Source organism: Brassica napus, chromosome A10, assembly GCF_020379485.1.
Source record: "Brassica napus cultivar Da-Ae chromosome A10, Da-Ae, whole genome shotgun sequence".
NCBI classification, from domain to species: Eukaryota; Viridiplantae; Streptophyta; class Magnoliopsida; order Brassicales; family Brassicaceae; genus Brassica; species Brassica napus.
The window spans coordinates 7,246,205-7,261,027 of NC_063443.1; the positions used below are offsets into that span (position 1 = coordinate 7,246,205).

General features: G+C 34.9%; 1 protein-coding gene and 1 long non-coding RNA gene across 4 annotated transcripts; both read left to right on the forward strand.

Moving 5' to 3' along the window:
- The first annotated feature begins 7,793 nt into the window (after positions 1–7,793).
- Positions 7,794–11,106, forward strand: LOC106351929. Of its 3 annotated transcripts, XR_007317098.1 has the most exons (5): positions 7,805–9,479; positions 9,784–10,005; positions 10,213–10,336; positions 10,446–10,610; positions 10,691–11,106. It is a non-coding gene; the product is annotated as an uncharacterized LOC106351929 (long non-coding RNA). The 3 variants fall into 3 exon arrangements; XR_002653364.2 differs by having other exon boundaries at positions 7,794–9,479; positions 9,784–10,114; positions 10,446–11,106; XR_001271458.3 differs by having other exon boundaries at positions 7,949–9,479; positions 10,446–11,106.
- A 2,090-nt stretch (positions 11,107–13,196) lies between these two features.
- On the forward strand, positions 13,197–13,772 carry LOC106403526 (agamous-like MADS-box protein AGL80). Its single transcript, XM_013844342.2, has one exon. The coding sequence runs from the start codon at positions 13,197–13,199 to the stop codon at positions 13,770–13,772; it is 576 nt and encodes a 191-aa protein (XP_013699796.2).
- Positions 13,773–14,823: the final 1,051 nt, after the last annotated feature.

The following is a 14,823-nucleotide window of genomic DNA, read 5'->3' on the forward strand; positions in this document are numbered from 1 at the left end:
AAATTTAACATTCATTCCAAAAAAAAAGTGAAACGGATAAAGACAAACATTTTCTTGCACATACTCTTTGCCGTGTGGTATATGATGTTGCTCTTTATCTGACTGAATCAAGGAACGACTAGCTTCAATTTCAGTCTCAAGTTTCTCGTTTGGAAACAACAAGCTATACTTAGATAAATCGTCATATTTAACTGGATTATCATTGGCATGCACGTCAAACTATAGGTACATTAATTTTCATAAAGTTGATATGGAGAAGTTTTCTTCATCGTTTATTTTATGGTGCTTAAAATTTAAATTCACACGTACATTTATTTATTCTCATTCTTGATTTCCCTCGAACGCTGGATCTTTCTTAGCTTGCTACGGATTTTCTTGTCTCTGACTAAACGTGGGTGTTATAAAAATAGAAAAACCTATTCTAAAATATGATAATAAATAACCATTAGACTTATTAATTAGAACAACAAATATATTTAATATACTACCACAACAAAATATATAGTCTAGTCAACCTTTTTATTCTTAGACTACTAATTTGAGATATATTCAAAATTAATGGTAATTGAACAATTACCAAAATATTACAGTCAAATTATTTTTTACCATACTACTATATGAAATATGTTGAAAATTAATGGTAATTGAATACATTCCTAACGTTGTCCATTTTGTGTTCTTGAATTTTCCTCTCAACTATCTGTATATATAAGATTATAAGTGCATGACTATATTTCAACATCACAAAACAAATAAAAGATAAAACTAAAAGCGACAGCCATGGGAACACCAAAACTGAAGTTGGCTGTCGAGGAGTTGGAGATGGATCATCTCATGCTCCAGATCCAAAATGGTAGAATGCTTGATGACCTTTCTCAAACCGAGACTGAGAAGTTAAAGTCATATGCAAGTAAGAAGTTCCAAACTCTTCTGGGTGAGATCCCAAAGGCACCATTCCCAATGATACAGGGGGGAAGTGTCTATTTGATGGATAAGTGGATCGAGGATCCATCTGATAAGGAGGATGAGATGAAGAAGACCTGTGAAGGAGAGAGCAGCAAGTCTGGTGGTGCGGACGATGCCTAATGAAGCAGCTAGCCGTCGAATAATAAAATTAATGTGTCTTGGAATAAAGTTGTTATTGTTGTGTCTTTGCATTCTCGTTTCATATTTCTAGTTTTTGTTGCTTTGGTCATGTTTCCTGTTTTTTGTTTCTTGTTGTGTCTTAAACATGTGTCTTTGTTTGCATATGTTTATCTAAATAATGCAATGTTTTCCCTTTGCAATCATTAAAGAGCTCATCCCGTATTTAACACTGTTTTTCTAGAGTTCAACATAAAGCAAATTGTTTGAGAACAATAAGCTATATATAGACACATTAATTTTCATGAATAGTTTGATATGGAAGAGTTTTTCTCATCGTTTCTTGTATGATGCTTAAACCTTAAATTCACACGTAAGATTTATTATTGTCTTTCTTGATTTTCCCTCAAACGCTGGATCTTTGGCTGCTTACTACGTAGCATTTTTTTTTCTTTTTAGCATTTACATTAAGACTACAAATTACTCAGTATCTACAATTTCAAGAGATTTGTTTTAGAGTGTGTGTGTGTGTGTGTTCTATTTTTTGCAGACGCTGGTCTTCCTAGGGAGGCAATTGGTACCACCCGCCCCGCTGCGGTCTCTATCTCATGTGGATCTTTGCGGGTCAGCCCGCCATGACCCGCGGTACCCAAACCCGCGGGTAGTAAAAAGATGATGTTTCGTTGTGGTGAGAAGATTATGTTTCCACATGTTTTCTTGAACGAGGACGGCTCTCAACTCAATACTGTAACTTAATAACAGCATGTGCACTACTAGGACTTAACAGAAACGAAGCAAACAAACTTCTTCCATATAAAGTAGGACTTAACAGAAACGCATCATTGCCTACAGAGAAAGGAATGTAAATTCTATCTCCTACATTCAAGGACTCATTGGCTGCCACCTTCAAACAGACAACATCAGCTTCTTAAAAAACAGTTCTTGTCCTAACCAAGAATTAACAGAAGAGCTATTTACCCTTTTAAGTTGGCTTCTTTGTAGTTCATCACCGTCACAAGTCACATGCCCCCTCTCTTTTTAACCTGAAACACATTTACAAATCTCTTAATCATGTAACTCAATGGTTCGATCGAATCATCAAAATAAAATATTTTAGCTGAAGAGATCACGGACCTGTCTAAAACGAAAGAGTTTCTGTACGAGGTTTCTAGGTAAGTCCAGACGGCAACGAAGAATCCACCTCAGCTCCGGTGGTGGGATCTCCAAGAAGAGAAGCTATGGGGTTGGAAAGAAAACGGAGAGAAGCTTCACTGGTGGTTCGACGAAGAAGAGAAGCTCCGGTGGTGGCCTTAATCAAAGAGAAGAAGAACCGGTTGGTGGTGATGCTCCTCTGGTGCTCGACGGTGACTCGGTGGAGTCGTGGAGAACATGAATCGCCATTTTCGTGATCTCTCTTTTTTTTCAGGTGGAAACAAAACAAAACAGGAAGTGGTGCGGGTTCTTTCTGCCCCGCAAGACCCGCAATAGTCCAAACCACAAAGGCCCAAACCCACATGAGACTTAACCCGTGAGACCCGCTCACAAATGGGCCTCAATATCTCTACCCTAACCCTCCCCGCATGGGTCTTCTACGGGCCCGGCCCGTGGGCAGCGGTATATTTTCCATTCCTAGTCTTCCCATAAATGTCCAAGTTATTCACTCCCACCCATTAGTCCAACGCTTTCAGTGTAATGACAAAAGAAAGCCAAAGTGGAGAGGGATAGAGAGAGTAGAATTACACCCCAAAGATTCCAATGGCATTAAGCTTCTTAATCGCTTCCCTCATCGCTAAACCTTCTGCTATTAGTGGTGACATAACAAAGTTAGTGGAGCTTGAAAATCTCTGAGTCTCTCTTAAAGTTTTGATAGTCCATCCCAGTCTAGCAGCCCCTGATGTTTCAGTCTTGAAGCACTATTTAACATATGTTTTTAATAGGAAAGAAATAAACCACATGTGGAACATGTGCTAGGGGAAAACAATGTACTGTAAAAATGGACTAGACACCACTTAGTGGCAGCTGATCAAGCTCAGTTATTAGCTCCATCAACTTAACCTGATTTTCATTCCTGCATTGAACCAACTGCCTCCTTAGATCTTGGACCTGGTAATTAAGCCTTTGAATCTTATTTTCTTGTGAGAAAATTCTCTGCCATAAATAGAGATAGTCATATCATTATTATATCATACTATGAAGGCATATGTGAAACTAAGAGTGGGTGGTTTTCAGATAACTATAGATAATGTAAGCTTCCTCAGAATCAAAGCAGCTAAAGAGAAGTAAAACGGATAAAGACAAACTTTTTCTTGCACAGACTCTTTGCCATGTAGTATATGATGTTGCTCTTAATCTGATTGAATCAAGGAACGACTAAAGTTTTCTTATATGGAGAAGTTTTCTTCATCGTTTATTGCCATTCTTGATTTCCCTCGAACGCTGGATCTTTCGTTGCTTGCTACGGATTTTCTTGTCTCTGACTAAACGTGCATGTTATGAAAATAGTAACCTACTAGGCAGTAACTCGCGATGTGAGCGGAGTAAAATAGTTTATTAAATTATTTATAGTATGTTGTACTAAAAGATTTGTCATATAGCCTTTTTTGGAATAAATATTCATATATCTGTTCGAATTCAGTTGATCTATCGGGATTTCACACTTTTAGAGTTAGATATTTAAATCTTATTCAGATATTTACAAATTTTGGTTTAGATTTGGTTTCGAGTCTTTGCGGGTTCAGTTCAGATTCGAGTTCGGATACCCATTTTAATCAGGTATTTTTAACACATATCTAAATATACTTAAATGCTCAAAATCCAAAAATAAAATAATATAAAACATAAAAAAAATTAATAATGTAAGACTAACTATTTAAATTTACATAAAAATTCATTCAATTTAAATATTTGGATGGAGAACAAATAACTATTATCAGTATTTTTAACATTTACTGTTATTTTTAGATATTTACTTGTGTCTATGTTGATAATTTTGAGATACTTTCATATTTTTGAATATCTAATGAATATAAAATTTAAAATAATTAAAATATTTAAATATATAATTGAGATTTAGATATTTTGGTATCCAAAATATTTTATTTTGGATTAGATTCGATTCTGGTTATCTAGATATTAAACTTTTAATCCATCTGAATATACTTAACCGTTTTAGTTTGTGTTTAGTATTACTTTCAAATCTAGTTCGATTCAGTTTCAGATCCAGATGAGTTAATCAAATAAATAGTGTGTGAACACATTAAATTATTTGCGGTAGAGTTAAAAAATTAGTGTGTGAATGCATTAATTGTTAAATGATTGTGAGACCGACACGTCAGCATACTCAAATTGAAATCAATGTGAAGCTATAACGTAGAAAATATAATGTGAACGCATTAATTAAAAAAGTTTCTCTTTTAATATATAGGAGATACTAAAATACGATAATAAAAAAAATAGACTTAATAATTAGAACAACCAATATATTTAATATACTACCACAACAAAATATTTAGGGTCAAACTGGTAACCACTATAGGAACACTAGGAATGAGTAGGAAAAAAATGTAGAGAAATAAAATTATAGGAAGAAAAGAAAGATTATTCCTTACCGATTTTAATGAGAAACAAATTTGTTCTATATTCCTCTAGAATAAAAGGAATGAGAAGAATAAAAAGGAAAAATTATTTCTTATAAATGGTAAAAATAATTAGAAATAGTAATAAATTCATCATTCTCTTTCATTCAGTGGTCACCAGTTAGACCCTCAGTATAGTCAAACTTTTTCTTCCTAGACTACTAATTTGAGATATATTCAAAATTAATGGTAATTGAACAATTACTAAAATAGTACAGTCAAATTATTATTTACCATACTACTATATGAAATATGTTGAAATTTAATAGTAATTGAATACATTCCCAAAGTAGTCCATATTGTGTTCTTGACTCTTCCTCTCGACTCTCTCTATATATATATAAGATTGCAAGTGCATGACAATATTTCAACATCACAAAACAAATAAAAGATAAAACTAAAAGCGACAGCCATGGGAACACCAAAACTGAAGTTGGCTGGCGAGGAGTTGGAGATGGATCATCTCATGCTCCAGATCCAAAATGGTAGAATGCTTGATGACCTTTCTCAAACCGAGACTGAGAAGTTAAAGTCATATGCAAGTAAGAAGTTCCAAACTCTTCTGGGTGAGATCCCAAAGGCACCATTCCCAATGATACAGGGGGGAAGTGTCTATTTGATGGATAAGTGGATCGAGGATCCATCTGATAAGGAGGATGAGATGAAGAAGACCTGTGAAGGAGAGAGCAGCAAGTCTGTTGGTGCGGACGATGCCTAATGAAGCAGCTAGCCGTCGAATAATAAAATTAATGTGTCTTGGAATAAAGTTGTTATTGTTGTGTCTTTGCATTCTCATTTCATATTTCTAGTTTTTGTTGCTTTGGTCATGTTTCCTGTTTTTTGTTTCTTGTTGTGTCTTAAACATGTGTCTTTGTTTGCATATGTTAATCTAAATAATGCAATGTTTTCCCTTTGCAATCATTAAAGAGCTCATCCCGTATTTAACACTGTTTTTCTAGAGTTCAACATAAAGCAAATTGTTTGAGAACAATAAGCTATATATATACACATTAATTTTCATGAATAGTTTGATATGGAAAAGTTTTTCTCATTGTTTCTTGTATGATGCTTAAACCTTAAATTCACACGTAAGATTTATTATTGTCTTTCTTGATTTTCCCTCGAACGCTGGATCTTTGGCTGCTTACTACGTAGCATTTTTTTTTTCTTTTTAGCATTTACATTAAGACTACAAATTACTCAGTATCTACAATTTCAAGAGATTTGTTTTAGAGTGTGTGTGTGTGTGTGTCCTATTTTTTGCAGACGCTGGTCTTCCTAGGGATGGCAATTGGTACCACCTGCCCCGCTCCGGTCTCTATCTCATGTGGATCTTTGCGGGTCAGCCCGCCATGACCCGCGGTACCCAAACCCGCAGGTAGTAAAAAGATGATGTTTCGTTGTGGTGAGAAGATTATGTTTCCACATGTTTTCTTGAACGAGGACGGCTCTCAACTCAATACTGTAACTTAATAACAGCATGTGCACTACTAGGACTTAACGGAAACGAAGCAAACAAACTTCTTACATATAAAGTAGGACTTAACAGAAACGCATCATTGCCTACAGAGAAAGGAAGGTAAATTCTATCTCCTACATTCAAGGACACCTTGGCTGCCACCTTCAAACAGACAACATCAGCTTCTTAAAAAACAGTTCTTGTCCTAACCAAGAATTAACAGAAGAGCTATTTACCCTTTTAAGTTGGCTTCTTTGTAGTTCATCACCGTCACAAGTCACATGCCCTTCTCTTTTTTAACCGGAAACACATTTACAAATCTCTTAATCATGTAACTCAATGGTTCGATCGAATCATCAAAATAAAATATTTTAGCTGAAGAGATCACGGACCTGTCTAAAACGAAAGAGTTTCTGTACGAGGTTTCTAGGTAAGTCCAGACGGCAACGAAGAATCCACCTCAGCTCCGGTGGTGGGATCTCCAAGAAGAGAAGCTATGGGGGTGGAAAGAAAACGGAGAGAAGCTTCACTGGTGGTTCGACGAAGAAGAGAAGCTCCGGTGGTGGCCTTAATCAAAGAGAAGAAGAACCGGTTGGTGGTGATGCTCCTCTGGTGCTCGACGGTGACTCGGTGGAGTCATGGAGAACATGAATCGCCATTTTCGTGATCTCTCTTTTTTTTCAGGTGGAAACAAAACAAAACAGGAAGTGGTGCGGGTTCTTTCTGCCCCGCAAGACCCGCAATAGTCCAAACTGCAAAGGCCCAAATCCACATGAGACTTAACCCGCGAGACCCGCTCACAAATGGGCCTCAATATCTCTACCCTAACCCTCCCCGCATGGGTCTTATACGGGCCCGGCCCGTGGGCAGCGGTTTATTTGCCATTCCTAGTCTTCCCATAAATGTCCAAGTTATTAACTCTCACCCATTAGTCCAACGCTTTCAGTGTAATGACAAAAGAAAGCCAAAGTGGAGAGGGATAGAGAGAGTAGAATTACACCCCAAAGATTCCAATGGCATTAATCTTCTTAATCGCTTCCCTCATCGCTAAACCTTCTGCTATTAGTGGTGACATAACAAAGTTTGTGGAGATTGAAAATCTCTGAGTCTCTCTTGAAGTTTTGATAGTCCATCCCAGTCTAGCAGCCCCTGATGTTTCAGTCTTGAAGCACTATTTAACATATGTTTTTAATAGGAAAGAAATAAACCACATGTGGAACATGTGCTAGGGGAAAACAATGTACCTGTAAAAATGGACTAGACACTACGTAGTGGCAGCTGATCAAGCTCAGTTATTAGCTCCGTCAACTTAACCTGATTTTCATTCCTGCATTGAACCAACTGCCTCCTTAGATCTTGGACCTGGTAATTAAGCCTTTGAATCTTATTTTCTTGTGAGAAAATTCTCTGCCATAAATAGAGATAGTCATATCATTATTTGATCATACTATGAAGGCATATGTGAAACTAAGAGTGGGTGGTTTTCAGATAACTATGGTTAATGTAAGTTTCCTCAGAATCAAAGCAGCTAAAGAGAAGTGAAACAGATAAAGACAAACTTTTTCTTGCACAGACTCTTTGCCATGTAGTATATGATGTTGCTCTTAATCTGATTGAATCAAGGAACGACTAAAGTTTTCTTATATGGAGAAGTTTTCTTCATCGTTTATTGCCATTCTTGATTTCCCTCGAACGCTGGATCTTTCGTTGCTTGCTACGGATTTTCTTGTCTCTGACTAAACGTGCGTGTTATGAAAATAGTAACCTACTAGGCAGTAACTCGCGATGTGAGCGGAGTAAAATAGTTTATTAGATTATTTATAGTATGTTGTACTAAAAGATTTGTCATATAGCTTTTTTTGGAATAAATATTCATATATCTGTTCGAATTCTGTTGATCTATCGGGATTTCACACTTTTAGAGTTATATATTTAAATCTTATTCAGATATTTACAAATTTTGGTTTAGATTTGGTTTCGAATCTTTGCGGGTTCAGTTCGGATTCGAGTTCGGATACCCATTTTAATCAGGTATTTTTTAACAAATATCTTAATATACTTAAATGCTCAAAATCCAAAAATAAAATAATATAAAACATAAAAAATTAATAATGTAAGACTAACTATTTAAATTTACATAAAAATTCATTCAATTTAAATATTTGGATGGAGAACAAATAAATATTATCAGTATTTTTAACATTTACTGTTATTTTTAGATATTTAATTGTGTCTATGTTGATAATTTTGAGATACTTTCATATTTTTGAATATCTAATGAATATAAAATTTAAAATAATTAATATATTTAAATATATAATTGAGATTTAGATATTTTGGTATCCAAAATATTTTATTTTGGATTAGATTCGATTCTTGTTATCTAGATATTAAACTTTTAATCCATCTGAATATACTTAATCGTTTTAGTTTGTGTTTAGTATTACTTTCAAATCTAGTTCGATTCAGTTTCAGATCCAGATGAGTTAATCAAATAAATAGTGTGTGAACACATTAAATTATTTGCGGTAGAGTTAAAAAATTAGTGTGTGAATGCAATAATTGTTAAATGATTGTGAGACCGACACGTCAGCATACTCAAATTGAAATCAATGTGAAGCTATAACGTAGAAAATATAATGTGAACGCATTAATTACAAATGTTTCACTTTTAATATATTGGAGATACTAAAATACGATAATAAAAAAAAAATCTATACTATACTAAAAGGCCAATATACTGAAAGAAGAAGCATGCCACGTGTGTTTGGAAAATCATCCAATCAAATATAATTATTCTGCCACATCATTTTGCCTACTCACATACAGCCACTTCGTGTCTTTACAGAAAACAGTTACGAAAATCATCCACGGACCACGGTCAATCTCATCTCTTCGCCTTCTTCCCAAATTTATTGCCATTGATCTCTTCCTCTCATTCCCTGTAATTTCGTTTCTGATAAGCTTAATTTCTCATCACCCATGATCTATATTCAATATGGGTTCCTGAGACTGCGAGGCGATTGCGTTCGACGATAAAAGGTATGAGCTCTTGCGTTTAGAATCATCTTCTCATCTATTCTAAACTAAACATCAAAGAAAAAAAGTGTGATTGTGGTGAACGCTTTGGTTTCCTCTCCGATCTATAAACTGGCCGCTCTTCCTCCACTGTTCAAATCGCCTGCTTCGATCTACAGAAGTCAGTCGATGTTCTTCAACCATGGCGGTGAGTTTTCTAAGATTCTGGGAAGCCAGAAACGTCGAGAGATGATGGCGTCGATATGCTCTTACTGGATTCAAAGGTATTTCTTTAAAAACTCATGTTCATACTGTTGTTGAATTCATGTTCATCGATAGGTTAGACTACTCCGGCGTGTAATATCAACATTATCAAGGTTTTGAATTTAGATCTTTGTTAGGTGTTTCTGTTTGTAAACTCCTGTTAATAGTGTTCTTAAACTTTCATTTTAATTAAGACGATTCTGTTTTTTTAAATCATGTTAATATTGTTCTTAAACTAACACATGTTCAAAGTGTTCTTAACTCATGTTCATATTAATTTATAAATTGTTTGTTGATTATGCTTCCTTTCTTAATTTGTTTCAGGCGACCCTCATGCTGGCCACTGTGAATGTTAACCGGCTTGCAACTTACAGGACTTATCTCAAGGAGGGTTCAATGTATTCCATCACCGGTTTTGATATTCAATGTTCCGTGAAATCAGAACTTCTGGCTTTCCTACTCCTCCCTGTTGATTAGATTCAGTGATGCTACCTCTTTGGATGAAATAACTAAACCGGCTTCACCCATACCTGAAGAATGTTTCAGGTTATGTAATAACACGAGATGCTTGGTCTTGCCGACTCACACTCAATTCCCAAGTATTTACACTCTATTTCAACAAGGAGACTAATGCTGGGGAAAGCTATTTTTACAAGTAAGAACTTTTTTGATTATTAAACGTACGCTTCACATTGACTACGTTATATAACTTATTAAACACTAAACCTGTCGGGTTACTGTCCATTTATGTAGGCTGGTCTCTAGCGACACTGGGCATGCATCAGCAGCTCCACTGCTGAGGGGCTATGCCAAGGTTGAGCCTCTGACTATAGCTGAGCTCAAATGAATTCAGTGACAAGAATGAAGAAGGGCTCAGGTAGTACACTAGCTTTAACATACTATAATTTTCTTTGTCAACACTCTGTCTGTGATTCTGATATTCCAATATTGATCTTATCTGTACCGGCATGATCACCGGCATCAAGATAGACAAAGGGTGATGCTACGTTTCTTGCTCCAACTGTACCAGGAAGCTTCAACGCACTATCTCAGCCTTTACATGTGTTCACTGCAACAATACTAAAGCTGTTGGTGTCCTTCGGCATGTATAATTCCGTAGCATGTTGTTTACATTCATTTTGGTATCACGTGTAGGTCTCAACTTTTTATACACGTTCACTGTCTTATAGCTACCTTGTGGAGATGGCCATTGCTGATGATACTGCTGTAGAGTCTATTTTTCTGCTTTGACAGGGTAATGACGAAACTGCATAACATGAGAGTCTATGAAGATGATATTCCTGGTGCCATCTCGGTACCTGCTAAGGCAGAGCCGAATACATGAGCAGGTCTAAGTGGTGTCAACACAACTAAGTCTCCAGCACTAGGGTGTTCTAAGATGGTCAAGAAAGCACGCAAGTCATAGATTAAAATAATGATAGATCTGGCATCAGTATTTCCTCTTTGAATAATGCTTAGGCATTGTTGTTTTTCTTTTGTTTTTGAACAAGTTCGTTTATGTTTTACTCCTCTTTTGGTTAATTTATGTTTGGTTTAGACTCTCTTTATAAAATATGTCTCAGTTTCCACAATTGTTGTACATCTAACTCACTATTTATTTAAGACGGACGACACTTGGTCCCAGCTTATTGTCTGTATGAAACAAGTGTTTCACCATCATCTTTGTATGATTTACCCTTAATCTAGAATCCAAACAATAAGCAAACGTCTTTTAATGATAGTTAGTACAAGTTCCATCTAAACCCAATATATTGATCCCATCTGTTGTTATGTTACGGACATTGTTTCCTGCAGATACTTTAAATCGTATGAATTAATGAACAGAGCATCAATAGCGTGAGAGATAAGTTAATGTCTTTTAATGTTTCCTAAAAATTAGTCTGTAACCGTCGAGTTAATTCATTTTAGTCTCTGCTAATTACCTATATCTTTCGATAATTCTCTGTAATCTCAACCTACAATCACAAAAAAACTCTTTATGGTGAAAAAAAACATCTAAAGAAAGAGCTCGAACTGACACCGGGGAGCCGAGTACAAGCAACCTTAGTCGTCTGTTCGTAAGCACTGACTCACCTAATGCTACCAATGTTGCTGATGACTCCATCTCAGGTTTGTACAACTAATCTAACTTAAAAAAACATATTGTCAACCAAATTACATAAACAATTCAAAGCCACTACAAGTCGGTTCTTCACATTAAAAATCAATATCTTCATGTGTGAATTGTTAAGGAAGTTGAGGATGACGTCACTGTTTACTAAGTGTACCACTAAAGGGCATGAACCTAGACCACTAATTAGATTCTCCCTTTAATACCACAATGTCTACGTTTCAATTTAAATGATTAGTAGTACTATTATTTATTACCCCTAACATTTAATAGACACATTACTCCTAAAGAAGATAATTGAATTAATAATTATTGGTAATGAACCAAAATAAATATGAAAATAAATCATAGAAAATTTTCTTTTCATGAAAAAAAATATAGAATATGTTTTAAAATTATTAATTATTCATAATAGTTTTAAAGTTTATAAACTCTTCAGATTTAGGTTTAAATAAATTGTTGATGTAAACTTTTGAGGCTTTTTGGCGACCTTTTGAAGATTGTTCTACAATGGGTAGCAGTTATCAAAATATCATTGTAAGTGGCATCAACTCATATTGATTCTAAATACCATACAAGATTTCTAATACCGTAACTTAGAATTTCATTGTTAATTAATAGTGCAAGCTCACTGATTTCAAGCAAACAATATAAATTTTTGAATATCTACTATGTTAGAATAGTGATGTAATATGTTCTCAAATTTTACACGTGTAATACATGGTTCATTTTTATCGCAATTTTATCTATGATTAATAATTTGTTTCCATGACAATCCAATATATAAGATAAAAAAAATTTGGATCATAACTTAGATTTAACTATTCTTTATTCATTTCACATTTGCTGATCTTTCTATATATAGTTTTAGATAGTACATTGATAACAGTCAGTTTTAGTCCTTTCTAATTTAGTATATGGTTCATATTTTATAAAATGGGATGTAATATATGTGCATTATTATATTAAATACATTTATATTTGTCTAACTCCGGGCGTAGCCCGGACAAAATCTCTAGTAGACTTAATAATTAGAACAACCTATATATATAATATACTACCACAACAAAATATTTAGGGTCAAACTGGTAACCACTATAGGAACACTAGGAATGAGTAGGAAAAAAATGTAGAGAAATAAAATTATAGGAAGAAAAGAAAGATTATTCCTTACCGATTTTAATGAGAAACAAATTTGTTCTATATTCCTCTGGAATAAAATGAATGAGAAGAATAAAAAGGAAAAAATATTTCTTATAAATGGTAAAAATAATTAGAAATAGTAATAAATTCATCATTCCCTTTCATTCAGTGGTCACCAGTTAGACCTTCAGTATAGTCAAACTTTTTCTTCCTAGACTACTAATTTGAGATATATTCAAAATTAATGGTAATTGAACAATTACTAAAATAGTACAGTCAAATTATTATTTACCATACTACTATATGAAATATGTTGAAATTTAATAGTAATTGAATACATTCCCAAAGTAGTCCATTTTGTGTTCTTGACTCTTCCTCTCGACTCTCTATATATATATAAGATTGCAAGTGCATGACTATATTTCAACATCACAAATAAAAGATAGAACTAAAAGCGACAGCCATGGGAAGACCAAAAGTGAAGTTGGCTTGGGTCGAGGAACGAAAGAGAAGAGCAACTGTTTGCCAGCGGAGAATAAAAGAATTGATTCAAATGGCTGAAGAACTAACCATCGTTTGTGATATGAGTGCATGTTTGGTCTTTTACAACCGTAAAAGTGGTAAGCTGGTGGCGTGGCCATCTCTGGAGGAGGCTCAATCTCTCATCGACTGCTATAACGCATTACCGGAAACCGAGAGGAACATGAAGGCGGATGATGAAGAGTCATCATTCATCAAGACCATTACCAAGGAGATCGAGAAGAAACTAGAGCTTTCTCGAAAGGCTGTCGAGGAGTTGAAGATGGATAATCTCATGCTCCAAATCAAAAATGGTAGTAGAATGATTGCTGATCTTTCTCAAACTGAGATTGAGAAGTTAAAGTCATATGCAAGTAAGAAAATTGCGTATTATGATAGAGAGTTACATAAGCAACATCCGAATACGAGTGGCAATGAGCCATTTCTTGAGGATGACGATGGGGAGATGAAGACCTATGAAGGAGAGAGCAGCGAGTCTGATGGTGCGGACAATGCCTAATGAAGCAGCTAGCCGTCGAATAATAAAATTAATGTGTCTTGGAATAAAGTTGTTACTGTTGTGTCTTTGCATTCTCGTTTCATATTTCTAGTTTTTGGTTCTTTGGTCATGTTTCTTGTTTTTTTTGTTTTTGTTTCTTGTTGTGTCTTAAACTTGTGTCTTTGTTTGCATATGTTAACCTAAATTAATGCAATGTTTTCCCTTTCAATCATTGAAGAGCTCATCTCGTATGTAACACTATATGTTTTCTAGGGTTCAACATAGCAAATTCTTTAAGAAAAAGCTATATTTTGATAAAGCATTGTATTTAACTGAGATTATCATTGGCATGCATGTCAAACTATAGGTACATTAATTTTCATGAATAATTTGATATGGAAAAAGTTTCTCCAACGTTTCTTTTATGATGCTTAAACCTTAATTTCACACGTAAGATTCATTGTTGTCTTTCTTGATTTTCCCCGACCGCTGGATCTTTCGTTGCTTGCTACGTAGTAAAACTTTTTTTAGCATATACATGAAGAATACAAATTACTCAGTAACTACAATTTCAAGAGATTTGTTTAAGTGTGTGTCCTGTCCAAGTTATTGACTTCACTCATTAGTCCAACGCTTTCAGTGTAATGATAAATGAAACCAACGAGAAGAGAGATAGAGAGAGAGTAGAATTACACCCCAAGATTCCAATAGCATTCTTAGCTACACATACTTGATGTAGTACATCTATAAGGACATCTATAAAGACCACTCTTCTTTAATTGCTTCTTCAAAGTACACAGAACTTTCAAGTGCGCAGTATTTATAAACAAGGCTTTTGGAGTATTAGGTTGATTAAAGAATCTTGATTAACATTTGAAGCCTGTGAAGTGTGTGAGATAAAGCTTCAATCTGCACACACCAAACATGTGATTCAGAATACAGTACTCATGAGTATTCAGTAGGGTGATAAAAAATGCCCTTCCACTGTAAAACCTTTATGCAGAGAAAGCTATGGGCGTTCCCTTGTCAAAAAAAAAATACGCTTCTAAACAAGTTTCAGAAGGATATTGCA

Bases quoted from the DNA above. Each gene is read 5' to 3' on its own strand.
- LOC106403526 (XM_013844342.2), top strand. From the start codon at position 13,197: ATGGGAAGACCAAAAGTGAAGTTGGCTTGGGTCGAGGAACGAAAGAGA.